The 22,224-nt window shown below is 45.2% G+C and overlaps 1 protein-coding gene across 1 annotated transcript in view; it reads left to right on the top strand.

The window, feature by feature from the left end:
* Positions 1–3,748: 3,748 nt before the first annotated feature.
* HEPACAM (hepatic and glial cell adhesion molecule) overlaps positions 3,749–22,224 on the top strand; it is a 37,603-nt gene continuing 19,127 nt past the window's right edge. The window contains exon 1 of the mRNA XM_035139524.3: positions 3,749–4,294. Within this exon, the coding sequence (XP_034995415.1) occupies positions 4,207–4,294 (88 nt within the window). The 5' untranslated portion in view covers positions 3,749–4,206. The remainder of the gene's footprint in view (positions 4,295–22,224) is intronic.

Here is a 22,224-nt window from a genome sequence, read left to right on the forward strand (position 1 = left end):
ATCCGGAAGCAGAAGCGGCTTCGACGTCATGGTCGCGACGCGCCCCCATTTAGAACTTTAGAATTTCGACGCGCCTCTTTAGAATTGGCCAGGCCCCTTAAGGGATGACGCGCCCGCCTGCCCTGGCACTTGGTCCTTCAGTGTGAGGTGCTTGGCTTAAGTTGGAGGGAAATTGGCACAGGCTGTTCCATGGTGGACATATTGTGAACTGCCCTAAGATCGATGGGTACATTATTATTATTATTATTTTAGGAGCCTGACAGAAAATAAGTTTGCACATGCTCAGAGGCACTTTTGTTATTGGAGCAGAGCTTTATGTATTACATTTATTATTATTATTATTATTATTATTATTATTATTACCTGTCCTTCACCCAGAGCAATTAAAACCCAATATTAAAAAGAATTTAAAGCAACTTGCCGTCACAGACATAAGGTGGGTTGTAGAAAAATAAATCCCAAGTGCCAAAGACCAGGGCGAAGAGGTGTGTCTTCAGCCTTTGCTAAAAGCTGTGTGACAAAGGGCCCAGATGCACCTCTGCGGCACTTACTAGAGCTCACACTTTCTCCAGCAGGCTCCAGGTAGCATGCTGGCTTCCCCTCCACTCATTCTGTTTTCACAACAACCTTGTGGGCTTGATCAGGTTGAGCCTGCCATTGCTAAAGCCACCCAGTGAACTTTATGGAAGAGGGAGAGTTTGAACTTTGGTTTCCCCAGTCCTAGTCCCTTGCTACACTACACCACATTGGCTCTCCTAACACTCTCCCCAGTGCTGATGTCCATTGGCTATGCTTAATGAAAAAATACCCTACAGGTGTGCAGGTGAACATTGATGCTTCCGGAGAGGTGTGGCCAGCAGGCACATTTGCTCTTATTAGGTTTGGGATTAGCTATTATTCTCTGTGCATCAGGATGTCTCAAAATATCTGTAAAAGGCTCCAAAATACAGGTAATCACCCAAACTTATCTGACTATATCACCAACAAGTCATTGAAAGGGTAGGCAGGCTCTGAAAGATTTGAGTTTTGCTATGAATCGCTTGCATTTCTAATTAAAAGCTAAAGGCTTTTAATTAGAAATTAGGAGACTCTTGAGTCTAATTCTAATTAGAAATTAGAATTAGGAGACTCTTGAGAGTCCCATGGACTGCAAAAAGATCAAACCTGTCCATTCTTAAGGAAATCAGCCCTGAGTGCTCACTGGAAGGACAGATCCTGAAGCTGAGGCTCCAATACTTTGGCCACCTCATGAGAAGAGAAGACTCCCTGGAAAAGCCCCTGATGTTGGGAAAGATGGAGGGCACTAAGAGAAGGGGAAGACAGAGGACGAGATGGTTGGATAGTGTTCTTGAAGCCACCAACATGAGTCTGACCAAACTGCGGGAGGCAGTGGAAGACAGGAGTGCCTGGTGTGCTCTGGTCCATGTGGTCATGACTAAACGGCTAAACAACAACAAAGGCTGAATTTCAGCTGGCTAAAGTTCTTTTGATAAGGCTCAATGTGTTTTACAAATAAAAGCTATCTAGTTACCATTAAGTTCTATGGAGCCTACTAGTCCCAGGAAACAATGCATAAGGTTGCAGTCATGCTGATCCTAATAAACTGGGTATTGTGCTATTTACTACTGTTCTTTTGTGTGGGTGGGTGATAATGGATCAACACAGCTGCCTGAATTTTTGGGCTCTCCTTTGGGGGCTGTCAGAATGGATGCCTTCACGTCAACATTTACCACTACACCTCTGCTACAAGGATACATCGCAGTTACAGTATTTCTGATGGTCCTTCTCATCTCTGGTAGCAGGCTGGGCGTCATGAGGGTTTTATCTGACTATATAATCAAAACGTCACCAAAAGGGTAGACAGGCCAGCTGGAATGAAGGCCTGCAGCATTCAGCAATATATTGGCTTGCCTTGCTGAAAACAAAGCTTTTGTTTGTGACTTTGCACTGTGCGGAGGCCAAGAACTCCAGCAGCAGAAAAGAGTGTGGAGAGAAACTTATGGGATGGGGAAAAAACCACCCCCTCCTCAAAAAATAATAATAAAAAAATTCACAGGAATAGCTCAAAACTCACTGAAATGCACTCACCAGCCTCCCAAGTCCCTGGCTCTGTGGATAGATTCAAAGCAAAGGGTTTTAATTGCTTTTGGAAGACACGGACAATAAACAGGATCAAATGAGCATTTCAGGGACCACCACTTCTTACTTTAATCAGCCGTTTTGGAACAATTGGCATGTTCCACTTGATAGTAAATAATGATTTTTATCGACAAATATAAAATAATGAATAAAATAATGAATTTTATCGACAACAACAGAGCTGGAATAAAAATGTTTAGTTAATTTCTGCTGTTGGCTGTGGCTTTGTACACATTACCAGCTTAAAACGCAGCTAGGTTGCTATTTTCTCAGTTTGGATCAAGTGTGGTTTGGAAATGATAGGATAGACACATTGTGACCAACATTCCGCAGGTATAGATTGTGGCTAAGACTGTGTGTGCACCCCTTAACAAACTAGCAAAGGATACTGAATAAAGGGGAATGTGTACACAGCTTTGTTCAGAAGATTTGGGATGATAAAAGGAGACTAATTGGTACTTGAAGCCTGGAATGCTGGTCTAGTTAGGAGGGTGTAGGGAGGACTGCAGAGCTACCGGTAGTGCTGAAGTTCAAAGTAGCAAAACTCAATAACTGTGGAAGCTTAACATGGTCACAATCTGAAGAAGTGTATCTGAAGAAGTGTGCATGCACACGAAAGCTCATACCAAAATATAAACTTAGTTGGTCTTTAAGGTGCTACTGAAGGAATTTTTTTATTTTGCTTCGACTCAGACCAACACAGCTACCTACCTGTAACATGGTCACAATCGTTATTGTTTCTGTTCCACTGCAGTTTGGTTTCTGCTACGGTAAAACCTACCTTATTTGTTTTGCTATACACTATGGCTGAAACTTATGTAATCAGTTACCTAACTCATTTCAATGCATTTCAGTAGAAGAGAAATGTTTTTGTTTTTGTTTTTAAAAATGCAGAAAATAACACAGTTATTTATGTAACTTTGCAGACTAAAACGGCAACACAAGCAAACACAACTCGTATTCACTTGTGTGATTTCTATTCCTGATATGTTGGACAAACATGCAGATTGTGGGGATTTCTGCTCCCATTTTTGTTTCTGGTATAATTTTCTGACAGCTTTGTGCTTTGTTGTTGTACTATGACCTACCCTCTTGAGAATCATTTGACTGAAAGGTAGAGTAGAAATCTTCAGGATAAACACATCCATTGGCCAGGGTTAAGGGTTGCTAGGCTGTGTGGGTTTCGGTTTGGGGTATGTGGTGTTTTTATATTTTTGGCATGTGTGTTTTATTACAATCTAAGCCACCCCACCCATGAAGATCATTCAGTTGAAAGGTGGAACATATGCCTTACCAATAAATGAATAAGCAATGCTTTTGAACTAAGAGTGGCTCCCTAATTTGAACAGGTCAAAGACTATTGGTCTAACAAGCCTTTGCCGGATCCATTGTTGGGAAGCTATCCTGCCTGCAAATGTCACAACCTCTCCAGAAATCCTCCACCCTGCCAACTGATGCAACTCCCCGAGGCAGATTTGCCAGCTAATAGCCAAAGCCCAGGATGAACTGCTGCCACAAGGAGCACAAACTCACAGAGTACCTTTTCAAGGCCAGGGCATGCAAATGGCTCCCAGAATTCCCCTCTGCCGCCTGCCAGAACGTGCATTTCAGAGAGTTGTGGGTACAGCGTGGCATGTGTCAAGCTCCCTAGGAACTGTGGGAGTGAGGCTGCAGACAGTGATCTGGAATTCTGAGCCACCCTCCTTGTTCCAAGAAACTCTGAAAAACAAATCAGGCTTTTACTGCGATATTATCTTTGCAAAGTTTGGGAATATTGGTCATGTGTTGTTGTTTTTTTAATGCATGGTCAGCTAATCCCTTGAAACCGAGGATGTAAGGCTCACGAAACTGGAAAACATCAGGTCTGACCAAAGGAGAAGAAAAGGGGGAGAGAGGGGGGGTGGAAAAACCAACACCCCACAACAACACACAGAGGCTCTGTCTATTGAAAGAGGACTTGGCAGAGTTCAGTGGTGGCAGAACAACTCCAAGCGGTACTAAGGGACGTGCCCAGAGTGGACAAATCATGCTAATTGTGTGCGAGAAGGACCTAAAACCAAACCCAAAATGAAGAGAGAAAGAGAAGTCTTGTCCAGAGTTCTCAGCGTGTCGGGGTTTGTGCACGTAGCTTGCCTTCTTATAATCAACTACACAGGTAGGAGAGCAGCACTCTTGAAAGCCTTTGGGGGAAAGGGCTGTGCGGTTTGGCAGATGCTCTTGTGAGGGGATGAGGGTTTGGTTCAGAGGTGCTGAATGCCCAGGCACAGAGGTGAGAGTCAGTCAAGTGACAGCCCTCAACACCTTTGTGTTGCCTGACGTAACAGGGTCTCTGGCACTGGGGGAACGATTTCTTCCCTCGCATTTCAGTGTCGTGAGAAAAGACTTCATCAAAGCATTCTCTACAGAGGAGATTACTGAACTGTGCATCTCTAAAATTGGGGCAGCACTTTGAACCATGTACCCTCTGAATTGGATGAGTTTTATTTTTGTAAAACAACAACAACAACTTTGCTGTGGCATGTTTGTGGCACAGACAACCCAGTTCCAACAGTGCTTCTCTGAAAAACACTGTAATGCTCAGACAAAATGTCATAGAGAGTCTATGCTTTGAACTCTCCATCCTCAATTTTAGCTTAGGCTCAATATATTGTGTGGGCTCAGAAAGCAAATTGTGTCTATGTGGTTTTTAAAAAATGTTTTTCTAGATATGCTGTGGACCTTATTTAAGTTCCATTTATGCAACAACAACAAAATCACCATAACTGGTGTGATGTATGGAGGATCGAGCATATGACTTCCCCCAAATAATCTTGGGAACTGTAGTTTCCCCCCTACAGAGCAGCAATTCCCAGTACCCTTAACCAACTACAATTCCAGCATTCTTTGAAGGAAGTCATGTATTTTAAATGTGCATACTTTAAATGTATGGTGTGGATCTTGCCATAGTGACAAAGGGACTGTAGCTACAAACTAGGAAGTCCTCAGTTCGAAATTCAGCACTGCTAGGAACTCAACAGGTGATTCACTCAGTTTTACTCCTCTCACCCATATCTGCAATTCAAGGGAAATAAACAACTTGCCTTTTGAGGTTATTGGAAGTATTGGATGGAAATATGTGTAAATTGTTTTACAACCTCTCAATCAGTAAATAAACGCTGTGATAGATAATATGTTAATTTCCATTAACCTGATCCTAAACATACGGGGCGTATTTCAATGTTAGTTCTGATATCATAGAATTGGATAGTTGGAAGAAACCATGAGGGTCCTTTAGTCCAACCCCCTGCAATGCAGGAATCTTTTGACCATTTCATTAAGTTAGTTCTGAAGTTGTTGCCATTGAAAACCATGGAGTAGGACTTAGCTATGTTACTGTCATAACAATGAAAGCCTATGCATGTTTACATTCAAGTAAGGGGCACACGGAATTGAAACCTTAGTTTCCATTTATTCCACTGTGACTTCAGCTGCAATCCTATACAATTGTACTTGAGTGAAGGGTTATTGAACTCCTTTAGATCTGCTTCTGACTCAGCATGTATAGTATTATATTGTTAGTTGTGACCTCTTGCTAGCTTATGCCCAGAATGTAATACCGTATGTCCTGTTCACACTGTTAAGTGATGGGGTGCCTGCCTGCCTGCCTTCCAGTTGTGCAGTGGTTTAAATACACATTTCACCTGTATGGAACTGAATGAAGCCTTGTCTCTTCCAAGTGATGTGCTCAGAACTTGAATGAATGAAGCTTACATGTAGATAGAGACTGCGCATCCCTAAATGACTACATAAAATCTATTGCACACCTCCAGTAGAGTTAGTGAGGTTTCTCCCAGGCAGTGGGGGAGCTTCATGCTCCGACACCGGGGATGGAGAGCAGGCGGGGCGGGGCTGGCACACGTTCTGGGGGCGGGGTATGCCGCCTGCAGAGGCGTGGTGTGTGTCCTGGGGGCGTGGCATGTGTCCTGGGGCGTGGCATGTAGCCTGCAGGGGCATGGCGCCCAGCGCGCACGGAGGGGGGGGAACAGCCACGATGGCACCCTACTGGGATCACGCTGCCGGGGGCGGTGTGCTCCCCCTGCACTCCTCTTCCTCCACCAGTGCTCCCAGATTGCCATTGCCATGATTATGATTTAGGAAGCTGTCCCGTTGTTTTCCTTGCTGCTTGTGCCATGGGCTCTCATACTAACTAGACCATTGGTTAATGCATACTTCATGTGGACCATATCCTCCCATTATATCTGCTTGAATGGGTGCCAGATCTAACTGCCTGTATGAGGTGCTGATGGCTTTTGACTTTCGAACCTAATTTTCACACAGATTGTCTAATTGTATATTTAGTGACTGGTGAAACGCCAGCCTTCTTGTTTTGCTACTGGATCGATGTTCCTATTATACATAGAACTTTGCAATTCTCCAGCTAGCATGGCTTGAGTGCAAAAAATAGAGAGAAAGTGACTTGAAACAATGCAAAAATAACAACAACCAGATCCGTGATACCAGAAGCATATGTCACCTAAGAAGGAGGGAATGTCTCATTTTGCAGTTACGTAAACAAACAAACAAACCACAAAACCACCACTGCAATTCTGTGCATGCCTGTGCAGCAGCAAATTGTGGTATATTCAGTGGTTGACCAGGCTCACCAGATGATGTTGGACTACAAAGCCCATAATACATGATCATTGGCCATTCTGGATGGGATTGAAGAGAGTTGGAGTCCCACAAGATCTGGCGGGGGGCACAGTTCCCCATCCATAGCTGACCTACTAAATGCATTTAATCTTGTAGCTTTAGGCAGCCTGGGCAGGAATATTCACTGGACACAGTGCAACTTCTTTCCAAATGAATGGGCACCGGAGTTTGCTGTGGCGTAGCTTGAAACTTCCTATGCCACATGGCTTTCTCCACCTTATCTTATTTACAAATATCTGCTTTCCCCCCAAAATGTTGTTACGAACCTATGTCTTAATATAATTGGAGTGATATAAATGGCACTGTATTCATTTTACAAAACCAAAACAAAACACAACCCTTGTGGTTTAACTTGTGTTAAGGGCTTTCCATATTCACTCAAAATGTTAAGGCATTGCGACAGTTAAGGGTGATAACAGATGTATTATGCAGGCAATATTGATAACCTGTGATTAGTCCCAGTTTCACTACCTGCTTGGAGGTGGATGCCTCTTAGTGGCAGAGGTGTGGACCTAAGTTCCAGATTTGTCTGTTCACTGGAATAGATATACTGTATATAGTCTATACAAATGAAGTTACTATGTATTTCAAGCCCCATAAATATCATTTCCCCACCCCACCCCCAAAGTCTCTCTTGTGTATTCAAAAGCTGCCCATCAGAAATTAGTTTCCCCTCCCTCGTGCCAATCAAATGATTTTTACTCATCTCCTGTGATTTATTTCCCCCCATCTCCTTTCACACATAACCTCTAAACATATTGGCCTACCAGGACTGTAAACCCTTTCAAACAGGCCTGATTTGTGATCATTTTCATATCCCTCTCATCTCCTCATCCGATAAGGTCCTTTTTTATTCCTACCATAGCCCCACTGTGATTTTTCCTACCTATGGCCGAAGAATTGATGCTTTTGAATTATGGTGCTGGAGGAGACTCTTGAGAGTCCCATGGACTGCAAGAAGATCAAACCTATCCATTCTGAAGGAAATCAGCCCTGAGTGCTCATTGGAAGGACAGATCCTGAAGCTGAGGCTCCAATACTTTGGCCACCTCATGAGAAGAGAAGACTCTGTGGAAAAGACCCTGATGTTGGGAAAGATGGAGGGAACAAGAAGATGAGGACAGAGGACGAGATGGTTGGACAGTGTTCTTGAAGCCACCAACATGAGTCTGACCAAACTGCGAGAGGCAGTGGAAGACAGGAGTGCCTGGAGTGCTCTGGTCCATGGGGTCACGAAGAGTCAGACACGACTAAACGACAACAACAACAACATCCTTTTGAAATCCCATTAGCTAACACTGGCTACAAGCATGTTATACAACACATGAGCAACGACACATATTAGATGCCCTTCTTGAGCTAACACAACAAACAGCTTCCTAAAAGATGCAATATAAACAAAGATATTTCCTCAAAAACCACCCTAGCAAAGACTATGGACGAAAATCAGAGGTTCTCCTCCACTGAAACTGCTGCTCAAACCTTTGGAAACTGCTCCTGAATAAGACGTGCTCTGGGCAGTGTGGGCATACCTTGCTCTGGGAGGATTTTGCCAGCATTGGTTGGATGAAGGATAATCCCCTCATGCAGATGATGCCTGCCAAAATCAGGTTTCTTTTCCCTCCACTCCATTTGGGCTCTGGCCTTCAGTGCCAAAATGTTTTGGCCTACAATTCCCATGATCCCTAGCTAGCAGGACCCAGTGGTCAGGGATGATGGGAATTGTAGTCTCAAAACATCTGGAGGGCCGAGGTTGAGGAAGCCTGCCATAGAATATAAGCAGGGAACCCCCCCCCCCCAAGCACAAGCCCCAGTTTGGCCCAACAAGGCCATTTCCCCCAAACCATGGCCACCTGCCCCACGACGGACATCATATATGACATCAGGTGTGGAGCAGATAAAGGACCCATTGGAACTTCAAATGAGCTTCTAATTGTTCCTTTGCTAGCGGGGCTTGCCGACACCACCTGTCAACAAGCCCTACTTGGGTCACCTGGAGCAGTGGCAGTTGCAGGGGTTTGCGATCAGCACTGATCACCTTGAAAGCTATGCTTTCCTTGGATTCAAGGTGCACATGGAAACAGAATTCAAAACACCTTGTCGTACCAGTTACAACACATTGGCAGTTACAGAAAGCCCATTTGAACAATGTCAGGTGGGTAGGTCTGCCCACTTGTCAAAGGTGGCTTCCTCATTATACTGGCAAGATGAGATTGAGTGCTACAGTTGTGGCCTTATAATAAATATTATTATCCAGGGAAACAGAGAGAGTATGATGAAATCCATATATTGCTCAGAGCCTGGGATATGTCCCCCTCTTTCCACCCACTCATTTAATTTACCTTTGAAGGTCCTCCTCTAAGAACTATGTAACACTTGTGCTATTCCCCCCCCCTCGCTGCTTAAGATTGTATGCATCTCTCTCCCCCCCCCCGGACCTCCATCAGTTGTGCTGCAAGCATACTTGGAACACTGTGTCCCAGGCTTTGAAGCTGGACAAAGCTGAATGAAGAAGTGTTTCTCTAGAGCGCACAAGACTTTCATGCCTGCTTTGATCTGAAAGTGGCTCTAAACACACTTACACAGATGGTGCTTCTGTACAGAACAGTTGAGAAATCTGCAGGTCGATTGCAAGATGGTGGTTGTGTGTCCGTTTACATGCCCTGCGATGTTGCGACTTGGGCGAGGCTGTTTGCTAGCGTGTATACAGTATAAAATGCAGTCATATATATGTACACCGAAGTGTGATTTGTGCAGGAATTTTGCAGCATGTCAGGCAGCATACTCAATACATCAATACCAAATGCAATATATCAATAGCTCAAGCAATAGCTCAAGCAGCCCTGTTTAGGGAAGTTTTTAATGAGTGATGTTTTAATGTATTTTTAATCTTTCGTTGGAAACCACCCAGAGTGGCTGGGGAAACCTGCCCAGATGGGCGGGGTATAAATAATACATCATCATCATCATCATCATCATCATCATCATCATCATCATCATCATCATTTTCCTTTGCAGCTCTTCCTGTGCATACCAAACAGCACCTGAGGGCTGGTTCTGTTATTACTTTTATCCATGCAGGGACTAGCGAGTTTGACATGAGACTGGGAGACGTGGGTTCAAGTCCTACCAGTGCTATTTTTCTAGAGTTGCTGGAACTCACCACGAACACCTCCCTTGTCCTCTTAGAATGGCAGTGGCACCCACCTGAGAGGTGCTGGAGTTCCTGTGAGTTTCCCCTGCGGGGGGGGGGGGAGCCCTGAGTCATACCATTACCCATTGTTTGGCCTTGGGCAATCTGAAATGAGTGACCAACCTTCGGCCCTACAAATGTTGTTGAACTCCAATTCCCATCAGTCCCAGCCCGCATAGAGCACATACCATTTTTAATCCCCTCTCTTAAAAAAAACAACCCTCTTTCCTAAAATAAAACAATCTAGTTGAACTCTGTCTACTGTGCTGGTTCCCTAGTTGTTGGGAATTCTTTTTCTTCTAGAATCAAAGGGAGATGTAGCCTGACCTCTGCCACCAGACAGGACACTGAGAGGTTTCACCCCCTACTTTGCAGGAAGATCGTCAAGGCACACTGGAGACCAACTTTACCCTATTCATTAGCTGTTGAAGGACCAGCTTCTCTAATATTTGCTTTCCCATTCTCTCCTCATTTCATCCCTCCCTCTCTTGCCTATCATATTGCAAGCTGGCAGACAGAGACGGTCATAGCTTTTAAATATGTGCAGTACTTAGAACTTTTAGGTGCTATATAAATATTAAATCATAATAGGCTATGTCATACCATTCAAACCAGTGTGAATTAATTCTGAATTGCAATCTATTTTTTTTATTCGCAAACATATTGCAGATTTCAACTCAACGCTCAATAGTCCCCACTTCAATATTCCCTTCAAACTTGTTTAATAACTGCAGATGGACGCCTCTGTTTCAGGACTTGTCAATCAGTCAATCATTTCCCCTTTCTAAGCTCTGCTATATGCTGCTTTCCAAAACCAGTTTATGACCTGTTCCGCCTTCCAGAGCTTATTGTTACCTAGGTAACGCCTGGCCATTTGCTATTCAAGGTGCTAGCCTTGCTTGTCCGTTCCCATGAAGTCATGAATAGGTGCGGCTGGATGTGTTATGGCTGCCACTCAGTATTAGGAACCCTTGGACCCGCGGAAGAAACATATGCAATGGAATGCCTTCTTGCTGAATAGAGCCATTCATCCACTGGGGTGGCAGTTCGTTGCACAGAGATTTGGAAAACAGACATGTGCCATCATCTAATTTGCAGCTCATGGATTATATTTATGGAGGGCATTTGGTGGAAGAGTTAAGGCTGGGAAATGTTAAGGCAAGACTCCAGTTTGATTGCACATGCATTTTAAGAAGTCTTTGCTAATGGGGCACCTGTATGAGTCTGAGCATTGATCCTGATTTGCTTTCAGAGCAACTACGTGTCTTTACAGATTATTTCCCCCAGTTCTTAATTCAGTTCTCCACATGTCTTCAGCAATTTTTGAATTAAAAAAAAAAATCCTCCTGAAGATCGCGCAGCATTTTAGTACAGGTTTCTCCTAAGAAACACAGTTTGGTGTGCAGTCGACTAATGTTCAGATTTTTTGCAAGCAATTTGTCATGATAGAATGCATTTTGTGTGTTATTTCCACTTACATGTTGAATGTTATGCACACTTTCCCCTAACAGATGCATTGTTGTAAAAAAAAACAAAAAAAATCTTTTGGTAAGCATTTTGTAAACATTAGTTTATGGGGAGTAAGTCCTACTGATTTTGTTAGTTAGTTTTCGACACCTGAAAGAACTCCTCCTTCTGGATGCCAAGATCCTTGGATGGGGCCCCACGGGTTGTGCTGCTACCTGCTCACAACGAGCAGGATGAGGGCCTTTCCCACTCTGGTGTCCAGCTTATGGAACTGCCTTCTCCAAAATAAGGAAAGCGCCAACACTGATGTGCTTTCTATGTTTCCTAAAGACCCATCAGTTCACCTAGGCATCTGTATGTTGTCCATAGTGTATCTGGGTAGTGTGTCCAGCTGCTCTCCTGCGAATATGCTGATACACCTCCTTGCCAAGGATGCAAGGGACCCTAGGTAGGGTGGCTCCGCCTCTTCCTCCTCTTAGGGTCCCAGGGGTTCTTCATCAGGTATCAACCTGGAGGGTGGACCCTCACCACTGAATTCAGCCATTGCCATTCAAGTTGTGTGCGTGCACCACATCCTTGGTATTTTATTGAACTTGGCACCCCTGGGCATGACAAGACTAGGCAAAACTGCATACAAAAACGTGTGCATTAGGAGAGATGTGCATTGAAACACTGGCAGATTTTCAGGAGGGCTTAAAAAGAAAATCACAGAGTGATGTGGCAATGTGGAGTGATGAATTTAAGGTGGGCAACATGAGCAGGGCCGTCTTAAGCATATCTGGCGCCCTGGTGCCGTGGTGTGAAGAACCCTCCGGCGCCCCCCTGCCCCGTTTCGCAGTGCGGCTGTCTGGCGGGTGCAGCGCGGCAGCCGTGGGCTCAGCTGCGCGGTGTTAGGAGATTCAGTTCCACCTTAAGGTTTAGGCATGCTGCTGTATGTCACATGTCTATGCATTTCCGTTTGTACTTTTCCTGTACTGTACTGTACTGTTTGAACTGATGGAAGAGAGAAAGCATCGTTCGCTCTCTCTTCAGATACGCTGTAAGTAAACTGCTTTAAAATGCCTCTCTGCTGCCTTATCATCTCCGCTGAAACTGCGTGGACATCTCTGCTGATTGCGTGCTCAGGTTACTGATACCCTGAGTCGTCTTCCATGGGAATCACCGCGACTGAGGAGAAGAGGGGGCTGCCGGCTGGACCTCCCAATGGTGATATCCCAACACGTGGCGCCCCCCTGGTGGCCCGGCGCCCTGGCACCCTGGGCCACCCAGCCTTGCCGTAGGGCTGGCCCTGAACATGAGAAAGGAAAAGAAACCAGAATTGATCCCCTATTCCTCCTTGTCCATACGGCTTTTTGCCCCCTCACTCCCCTCAGGACACCACATCTGAAGGGGCATATCAACTTGAGAGTCTGAGATGGTGCGTTAAGTGGCCCCCGAGAGTCCAAAAATGCTTTGAACTCGTACAGTTGCCTCCCTTGCTGAGAATGGGGGATAAAAGAAAAAAGCAAAGCAAATCAGGTGCGTTTCTAAGGAGAGGGCCATAATGAAGGTCTCTTCTGGGGTTTGCTCAGGCTGTGCCAGGCAAGAAGTGCTGCTATTGGGGGGGGGGGGCTGGGGCGACTCAGCTGTCTCTGCTTCCTTTGTCCAGTTGCTGTTTATTACATTTGCCAGGTCCTTGATGCAGCCTAGTGAATCAGAAATGCTGATCTTCCTTACACTGCAAGCTTGGTCCAGGAAGGAACTAAAGCCCAACAACCACAAGCTTTGTCTTCGGCTCCTGGCAGTCTCATTTCTGCCCCCCATAAGCTGGAGCTGGATCCTAGGAGACCAGCATGCCCCCACCTTCCCTCTTCCTGCAGGGAGCTACTATGCTAAGGATACAAAATGTACTGAAAGAAGAAGCCAGCCTTCCAAGACAGTCATCCTAAGCACTTTGCCAACACTTATTCCCTCACACCCTCGGTTTAAAGGAAATAATACATTGGATTCTGTTCCCAGTATCCAAGCAGTGGAAGAGTTCCCCAAAAGAACATCTAGTGTCTAACCCACCTGCTGTGTGAGACAAGACCACCCAGCCACTTCTTCCCTCATCATCAGCATAAGGAGTCGAAGCAGGATTCGCACCAGCATCCGGCACCTTTGGGCAGCTGCTGGGGCTGATGCACTTTCCCATGCATTTCCCCTTCACTTTCCTCATCACGAGAAAGTCTGAACTTTGGTGGAAGTGGGTTTGTTGTATGATGCCTAATCAGCTCTAGTTGTGCGACCTGAATTTACCGGTAGATGTGATTTGACGCTATGCCAAAACATCGGCATTCTGGAAGATCATTAAATGGATCTGGGTGTGCAGATATTATTTTTGTGTTTAGCAAAGGTACCTTCTCTGGAATAGGAAGAAAATGTCAGTTCTGTTACGTGTTCCATGTTCAGTCTCTAAAGAATATGAACTCGGTGTTTCATTTATTTTCACTGTACAGTAGCTGGTTTCCACCGTGTTTTTTCTCCATCAAGTGTTAGTTCTGAATGCAAACTGCACAGGTTACAGATTCAGGTAGGTAGCCGTGTTGATCTGATGCAGTCAAAATATGTATATATATATAAAAAAATTGTCCAGTAGCACCTTAGAGACCAACTAAGTTTGTTCTTGGTATAAGCTTTCTTGTGCATGCACACGTCTTCAGATACAGATCACAGAAGTGTTCATAACCTCTTGGTAATCTGAAACAGCAACGTTTCCCAGACCAGGCCACTTTGAAATGAATGTTTTCCTCTAGGGTTGGAATGCATGTTCAGGTTTGTCGTCTTGGCTATATTCAGTAGCTATCCATGGTGTTGATATGTTGCTTAAAAGTGTGCCAAGTGGATTATTCTGCCTCAGTATTTTCTTAGCCGGGTATCCTCTTTCGGCTTCCCTGATTGCTTGGGGGCAGCGATATGGTCATGTGGGGACAGCTGTAAGACATATGGAATGACTAGGATTCTGCGGCCCTAAATTAGGTTCATTGTCATTCTTGAGTTCATCTGGAATGTGAAAGCAGACAAATGCATTCTTCAGTTGAGCAAATGCAATAGGCAATACCAGGCAAGAAGGACATCTCTATATTCATTTGCTTGCACTGGCTCAGCCTCTCCTGCATTTAACACTTCCCTTTCAATATGCCCATATTTCATTGGATGTCAGGACTGGCCCCCCATCTCCCATCCATTCAGAACAGATGAGATATGGAAAGAGCTTCTTTCTGTGAGCAAGCATAGTGATGGCTAATGTGGGTGATTCCCCGCCCCCCCAAACTGTGGATGGGGCATGGCTATACCATTATGTGGCCCTGTCTCCTTTTGTCCCTCCTTAAGACTTAGCAGTCATTTTGTGTTAAGTCACACCTCCATGGCAGCCATTTTGTGACTGGCAACCATGACACTTTCTGAAAATTCCAAATGCCCCCCAAATGTTTGCAACTCCTGATCTGTTGGGTAAAGATGTAGCTGTTAGAGGTGTCTTCCAATTGGCAATACCCTATATCAGTCATACTCAGACCAGACCCATTAAAATCAATGGACTTAAGGAACCTGATACCATTTATTTCAAATGGTTTATTCTGTGTATCCTTTTGTTGAAGATAACCCATTCAGTTAATCTGTTTCTTCTGCCATTGTCACAGTATAAGAGTTTGCTCCTTATGTCATTTCCAATGCTGCTCAAGTCTATTAATTCCAATGTGTCTTCTCTGAATAGAAGTTAATTTGATATAACCCAAGAATGTCTGCTTGGCTTATTTGCTGGATTTCATTTGAACTTCATGTTCTTGGTGGATAGAGTCTTGGATTTCCATCCTCATGGACTGTGGTGCAACAATAAACTTTCCTTTTGCTATTAGATTTTCCAGTTCACTGAGTTGTTCATGGTCAGTAAAGTATTTTTACTCTTCTCTGAAGCATTTCTATAACCCAATATGATATTCTGTATATCCTGTTCTGCTAATGGACAGAAATCAGGACCATGGAAAGCTCTCAGTCAACCTTGTGGGCTGTTGTTCTCCCAGCTATTACACATAACGAATATATATTGTCTTAGCACAGAACTAACTCTGGGGATGCTGCTGGGGGAAGGCCCAGTTTTAGGCGATCCCCCCATCTCCCAATAGCCACCATTCTTCAGGAAGGGCCCTGACCCCTCAAAGAAGCCCTTTGGGCACTGGTAGGAAAGAAGGACAGGAAACATTCCTTCCTTAAGTTACCTTAGGGCCCAAGTCAATATATTTTAAGCAATTAATTTAAGGTTCATGGCACCATCCCTCCCCTCAAGCTTATTGTTTTCCCCTCACATATGCAGCCGTAGAACTTGGAAACTGTTTTTTCCCAGGAAGTAAAAGCTAGAATTTACAACTGAAACCAATGCATGGCATTGTTTAAATATCATGTCCACTTTGATAAATTAGATCTGGCCACAGACACACTGTGCCTGCTCTACTAGGGAAACTGAATGCAGTTTCTTCATAGCCACTGCCAACACTTCCATAATAAGGGTGGGAAGAGCTTAAAACAAACAAAAACAAACCCAGTGCCTGAGTCTAAGGGACTCATCGGAGTGCAAGCTCCATTAATGCAGAGTGTGAAGGGGGTGCATTAACAGCTGAAAAAGAAGATTGAGAGGTAATTGCATTACCGTCTATAGATCCTCTGACCTTTTGCAGAAGTAAATGGATACATTTGCTGTAACATCTCATGCGACAATAAAAGAAGTACAGAGTTCTTCCATTCATTTCAATAGGCACTGCCTTCGAAAGACCTTACCAGGCAGTAAGAGTAGAGACCCCATTGTCTTCAAACCCTGATTCCGCAGCTGATTGGCCAATGTGGAAGCGTGATACTGAAAAAGATCAACCTTTGCCTTGATGAAGCAGGGCTCTCCTTATGTCCTTAACTTATTTATTACCTTTATATCCCATCTTTCTGCCGAGGAGCTCCAGACGATGGAGATGGTTTTTCCTGTTTAATCCTTACAGCAACACTGTGAGCTTATGTAGGCTGAGAGTGAGGACTGGCCCAAAGTCACCCCGAGACTTTCATAGTTGATCTGCCACACTTCCATCCAAAAACACAACACCAGCAGGACTTGTTTGAAAGTAAGGACAAGTCCTCTTGTCCATCAGATGATGTCATCAGTGATGTCACCTGATAGGTGGGGTGTTGTGGTTTCAGGGAAATGGCCTTGTAGGCCAAGATTGGTCTGCTGGCCAGAGGGTCTCCAACTCTGCATTCCTTGAACATCTCTACCCAAAAGCCCAGTTAAAGTGATTTCCTTCTTATTATAAACAGGATCTGTCAGCCACGAAGGGCTCTCTTCCCATCCTGGTGTTTTTCTTATGTGCAAGCTGGGGGGTGGGGGAGAGATTGGAGTGTTTTTGCAGACATGCACCTGCAGTTCTGTTTGACTCTGCATTTCCATATCACTCACAAGAAGACCCGGATTCAATTTGGAGCTATTATCATGGAGCCCACTTCCCGAATCTCTCCAAATCAGCCCAGTTTGACTTAAGATTCTTCTGAATCCAGTGCACACCTCTGGTTTGTTCTACTACCAGTGTGCCATGTCCCTGTATTCTGGGGTGGGGATGTCTCCTGGCAAACCAGCCCTACAAGACGGTCCTTTACCATAAAGCATCAAAAATTGGTTATGGAAGAATGGGTTGATACACATGATGGTGGCAAAAAAGAAGCAAATCAGCCCTCCGTCACCATATTGTAGAAGGCATTTGTGGGTGGTTTTACCTAGCCCTTCTCCAGCTGTGATACTGCAAAAGCAACCATAACGAGTCCAACTGCATGTCACTGGAGGTGGAACAGTTCAGTGGCATGTGAGCACCGTGTGTGGCTGGCTGAATCTGCCTGGCTCTGCATGTTGATGGTGTATCTCTACATCCTCCAAAAGCAAAACAAAGATGCACTCTCTGCAGGTGATCAGAGTTCACAATGGTTGCTTGGCAGACATTCCCTGGCAGCACTACTTACAAAGCATCCTGATGCCCAGTATACCACGCTCCCTTGGCTTTGCTACTGTTCTCACACTTTCTTTGTACATGGTGCTGGGAGGTGAATACAGGGCCAACGTTTGCCTAGCTACAAATTAGACAGGGAATGGAGAGTTCAGTGTCTCTTTAACCCAGTGATTTATATCTTTTTAAGGAAAAGCAGCCTTGGAAGGCTAAGCTTGGTAGCAGAGAAACTGTTTAAAGCAATAGGATACTGCATTAATTGCATAGCGCAGATGTTTCTGCCAATTGCGTTCCAACTCACTGGGGGTTGGGGAGCAATGAAATGGCAGGAACGTTTCAGCTGCCTTCACCCACTCTCAGCGTTCAAAATTAGCCAGGTGCCAGGCACATTTTGCACCTGGCTATTGGCCACTTGCGACCAAGAGAAGAAATTGCCCAGGCACCAGAATGGCACCTGATGTCTCCATCATCTGGAGGTGCATGTTTTTACACACTAGTAAGCAGTGCTATTTTTCTAGAAAAAGAGGTGGCAGAACCGACACCTCCCTCCCTCTGGCTGAAACCCACCCCCTGTCCATTATATTTTATCTGCCCATTCAGAATGAATTTCGGGAACCCAAAAATTGTATTGGAAAAAGAAAAGACTTTTGAGCCGCTTGTCCCCCAAATAGCAACTAGGCATTCTGCTTCGGTGACTGTCACCCTGGTTTAAGGAGACATTTGGTGCCTAACTTATGCAGTCATACCTCGACATCCGAACGACTCGACTTCCAAAGGTTTCGACTTCCGAAGTCGACAAACCCGGAAGTCTTTTCGCCGCACGCACGCTCTGGGCCTGTGCAGAAGCGCGAAATCGCGCTTGGCGCATGCACAGAATGGGCACTTCGACAACCAAAGACTTCGACTTATGAAGAGCGCCGCGGAACGGATCGTCTTCGTAAGTCGAGGTACCACTGTATACAGTTGTACCTCGGGTTACAAGCGCTTCAGATTACAAAGATTTCAGGTTACAGACTCCGCTAACCTCGGGTTAAGAGCTTTGCTTCAGGATGAGAACAGAAATCGTGATTTGGCGGTGCGGCAGCAGCGGGCGTCCCCATTAGCTAAAGTGGTATCTCAGGTTAAGAACACTTTCAGGTTAAGAACGGACCTCCGGAACGAATTAAGTTCTTAACCAGAGGTACCACTGTATCTGAGTTTTTAACATTGCCCACTCTCACTGAGCTACGATTCCCAGAGTTCCCTGAGAAAGACAGGTGGACTGTTAAATTGCTTTGGAAATAGCAGCTCTGTGTAGGGAACAAAGGTCTCCATACAACTCTAACCAAACTCTTAATAAATTGCAGTACACAGGATGCTTTGGAGGAAGCCATAAGTGTTAAAAGTGGTATGATATTGGTTTAAATGTATAGTGTAGATGGGACCTTACTTCAATACTGGCAACAGGAAGCCCTTCCACCACATCCAACGACAGCAGGCTCACTTTGAGGGTGCAGGGTATGCTATCTTAGGAGACTCAAGAATCGCTGCCATACTAATCAGCATATGCCACCTGAGTTAACCACCTCCCTCTGCCTAATGGTAGGGCTGGCCTGCTACCATCTCCTGCTTCCCAATCCTTTTAACCGTAGGTAGCAAGGATTGGACCTGAAGGCAAAGCATGTGCTCTACTACTGTCCCCTTCTGAAAAAAATTCACAAGGAGGGAGGGTTAACCCTTTCTCTCTCGCCATTTCTCCTGTGAAAATTACCTGCTCCCAGAAGGTGCTCTGCCATGAAAGACAGGTGTGTGCTGCAGTTAATAGCAACTTTATGGAAGTATTTCCATTGGAGGAATGGCATGGGGGAAGAGGGTTAACCTCATCTCAACAGCATGGTGGCCAGGATCCAATCTCCCCACCCCCACACCTTATGCGACTGGTTTTAGAGAAAGACAGAGATTCCAGGAGTTCTCCAGTTTGGCCTGGGCAGTATACAATTAAATAAAAAAATATATATTTCCACTTTTTAAAAACATCATCATCATAATCATGATCATGTTTTCCCAGTGCTATTTTTCCTTGAAAAAGAGGTGCCAGAACTCATCATGAACACCTCCCTCATTCTTTTAGAATGGCAATGGCTCCCACCTGAGAGCTGCCGGAATTGAGTTTCTGTGAGTTCTGGCTGGTGAAAAGCCCTGGGTTTCCCCTTCTGTTTGCATCAGGCAAAGGGAAAGAGAGAGAGAGAGAGGTTTGCATACTAATATATCTCATGACTTCGGGACTTGTTTAAGCCTTTTCTTGTGCTTCTGCTCGCAGCTCCTAATCTAGCAGTTAATTGTCACCCAGATGATTCATGCTCCCCTCCACTGCACATCAATACTGGTTTTGTTTTGACCTCAGCACCCAGGCTGCAGGCTGAAGCCATTTTGGAAGCAGCTCGTCTGATACGGAGCATCTGCTCTCTCCCAACCTGGCAGCAAAAGGCATGATGTGTCCTCTTTTGCCCCGGACTGCATTCACTGAACCTCAGTGGTGCCATTGGGCCTGGTAGGGCAGGTAAGGCAGGGAGGCTAATCACAGGTGGAGCCTGAAGCAATGGTAACTAATTTTATTTCCATCCAATGCTGAAATGAAGGAGAATGAAGGCACCTGAGGGCCTGGGCAGACTTCTGAGGGCCACATGCATGTCAGTGACATGTGGGGCTAGAGGCAGAAGTGGCTGGAGAAACGAAATTCTACCTTAGTATAAATTTTGCCTTTGTACTGTTACAGATCTGGAGTCATCTGGGAGTGATTGTTAGAATTCCATAAAGATTTCTATTCAGATAATACTTGGAGTTTTGAAGGGAAGGTGCCAGACAAGTGAAAAATACAGCTAAGCTTTCCCCCCCCCCCCAGGCCTGAGATAGAAGTCGTTAAGAATGACAAAAGGTGCTGGAAGCAAGTCATTAACCATCAACCAGGCAGGAGTCTCTGTTGGTACGGGGAGGAGGTTGCCAAGGTGATGGGGAAGCGTGATATCACACAGGAAAAATATGTCCTTTTGGAAAACAGAGGAATGGATAAGAGGGGCGAGCAGATAGAGCATAGCTGCCAAGTTATCCCTTTTTTAAAGGGATTTCCCCTTATGCTGAATAGGCTTCCTTGCGAGAAAAGGGAAAACTTGGCAGCTATGAGATAGAGGGAAAGGAGTTACTTGGAGCAGGGCTTTTTTTGTGAAGCGGAAAGGAAGTGGGCAGAACTCCATGAGCAGCCATGAAGGCTGGAACCACCTTGGCAGGCTGGGGCAGAGTCACAGCGATGGCTCTCAGGATGCCTTAGAGCAGGCATCCCCAAACTGCGGCCCTCCAGATGTTTTGGCCTACAACTCCCATGATCCCTAGCTAACAGGACCAGTGGTCAGGGATGATGGGAATTGTAGTCCAAAACATCTGGAGGGCCGAAGTTTGGGGATGCCTGCCTTAGATTCCAGTGATGCACTGGTATGGGGAACAAGCCCCTCTGGAGATGTAATGCTCCGAACTTTTTCTGGACAAGACCTAGGTGTAAATATATGTACAATAAACCATTTTTTAAAAGACACTAATCTCAGCTGTGCCTTGATGTCTCAGCAGAAACACACCCCTAAGGGAATGCCTGGAACCCCCTGGAAACGTGCTGCTGCTCAGCAGAGATTGGGGGTGGCACACAACCTTTTTAACAGCGCATTAGGCTAGTGTCTGTAAAGATCCACACAGCCTTCTCTACCCTTCTTCCCAGCAAAGCAGGAGTCACTGAGAGCATTCAAGGACATATTCCAGCCAGAGGGGAAATACTCCAGGAAGGCTGGACCAGTCTGGGGTGTGGCAAGGGTAAAGGGTGTGGCCTGGGAAGAGGACTAAGGGCCAGAGAGAGAGAGATTTGGAAGGCCACATTTTGCACCAGATCCCAAGGTTTCCCACAGACCCTTCAAATGCCCCTATTTTCCAGGGAAAGTCTCAGATTTTACAGAAGCCATCCCGGTTTCTGATTTGATCTTGGAATGTCCCGCTTTCCCTTAGGACGTCCCTTTTTTCATCAGAGAAATGTTGAAAGGTCCCTGAGCCAAGGGGATAAGTAACTATGCAACCTTTCAAAGACAGCCCTGTATAGGGAAGGGTTTTTTAAAAAAAAGAAGTTTAATGTTTTATTATGTAACAACCCAGTCCGATGTATAGATATTATTATTATGGAGTAGGACACGCCTATTTTCATTGGAGAAATGTTGGAGGGGATGTTCCCCTTCCCTGCTATACACACTTATTGTTCCTTATCTATCTCCTTATCTATCCAGGCAAGCAAGTGGCATTGCCAGGATTCAAGCACACTTTCCTGCTAGGCAAAAATAATCAAGAAGAGTGAAAAGCAGTGGTAGTGGAGGGCATGGCCTGTGAAGAGTGGGTATGGCTTGTGGGGAGGATGTGGGGCTGCATAACGAGTATTGTGAGGCAACATTACCCCCCCCCCCAACCTGAGATTCTACACCCCTGCTTTAGACCCTTGCTTCTGATTAAGTTTTACCCCTTTTTGGCATCCTTTTGCAAACTGAAACCTTTCTTTCTGCATGCTCCTTTGTTTCTTCAGCATCACCCCGATGTTAGCCCAAATGCTGATGAGTTTATTCCTATGCACAGGGACACATTTCTGAATCAACAATGTGAAGCCATGGCAGCCTTTCAGACATTCTTGCTCTTCTGGGTGCTAAGGAGAGAAAAGGGCGCACAAGCTTTGCCTCCCTC

This window comes from Zootoca vivipara, chromosome 14 (assembly GCF_965207765.1).
Source record: "Zootoca vivipara chromosome 14, rZooViv2.hap1.1, whole genome shotgun sequence".
NCBI lineage: Eukaryota > Metazoa > Chordata > Lepidosauria > Squamata > Lacertidae > Zootoca > Zootoca vivipara.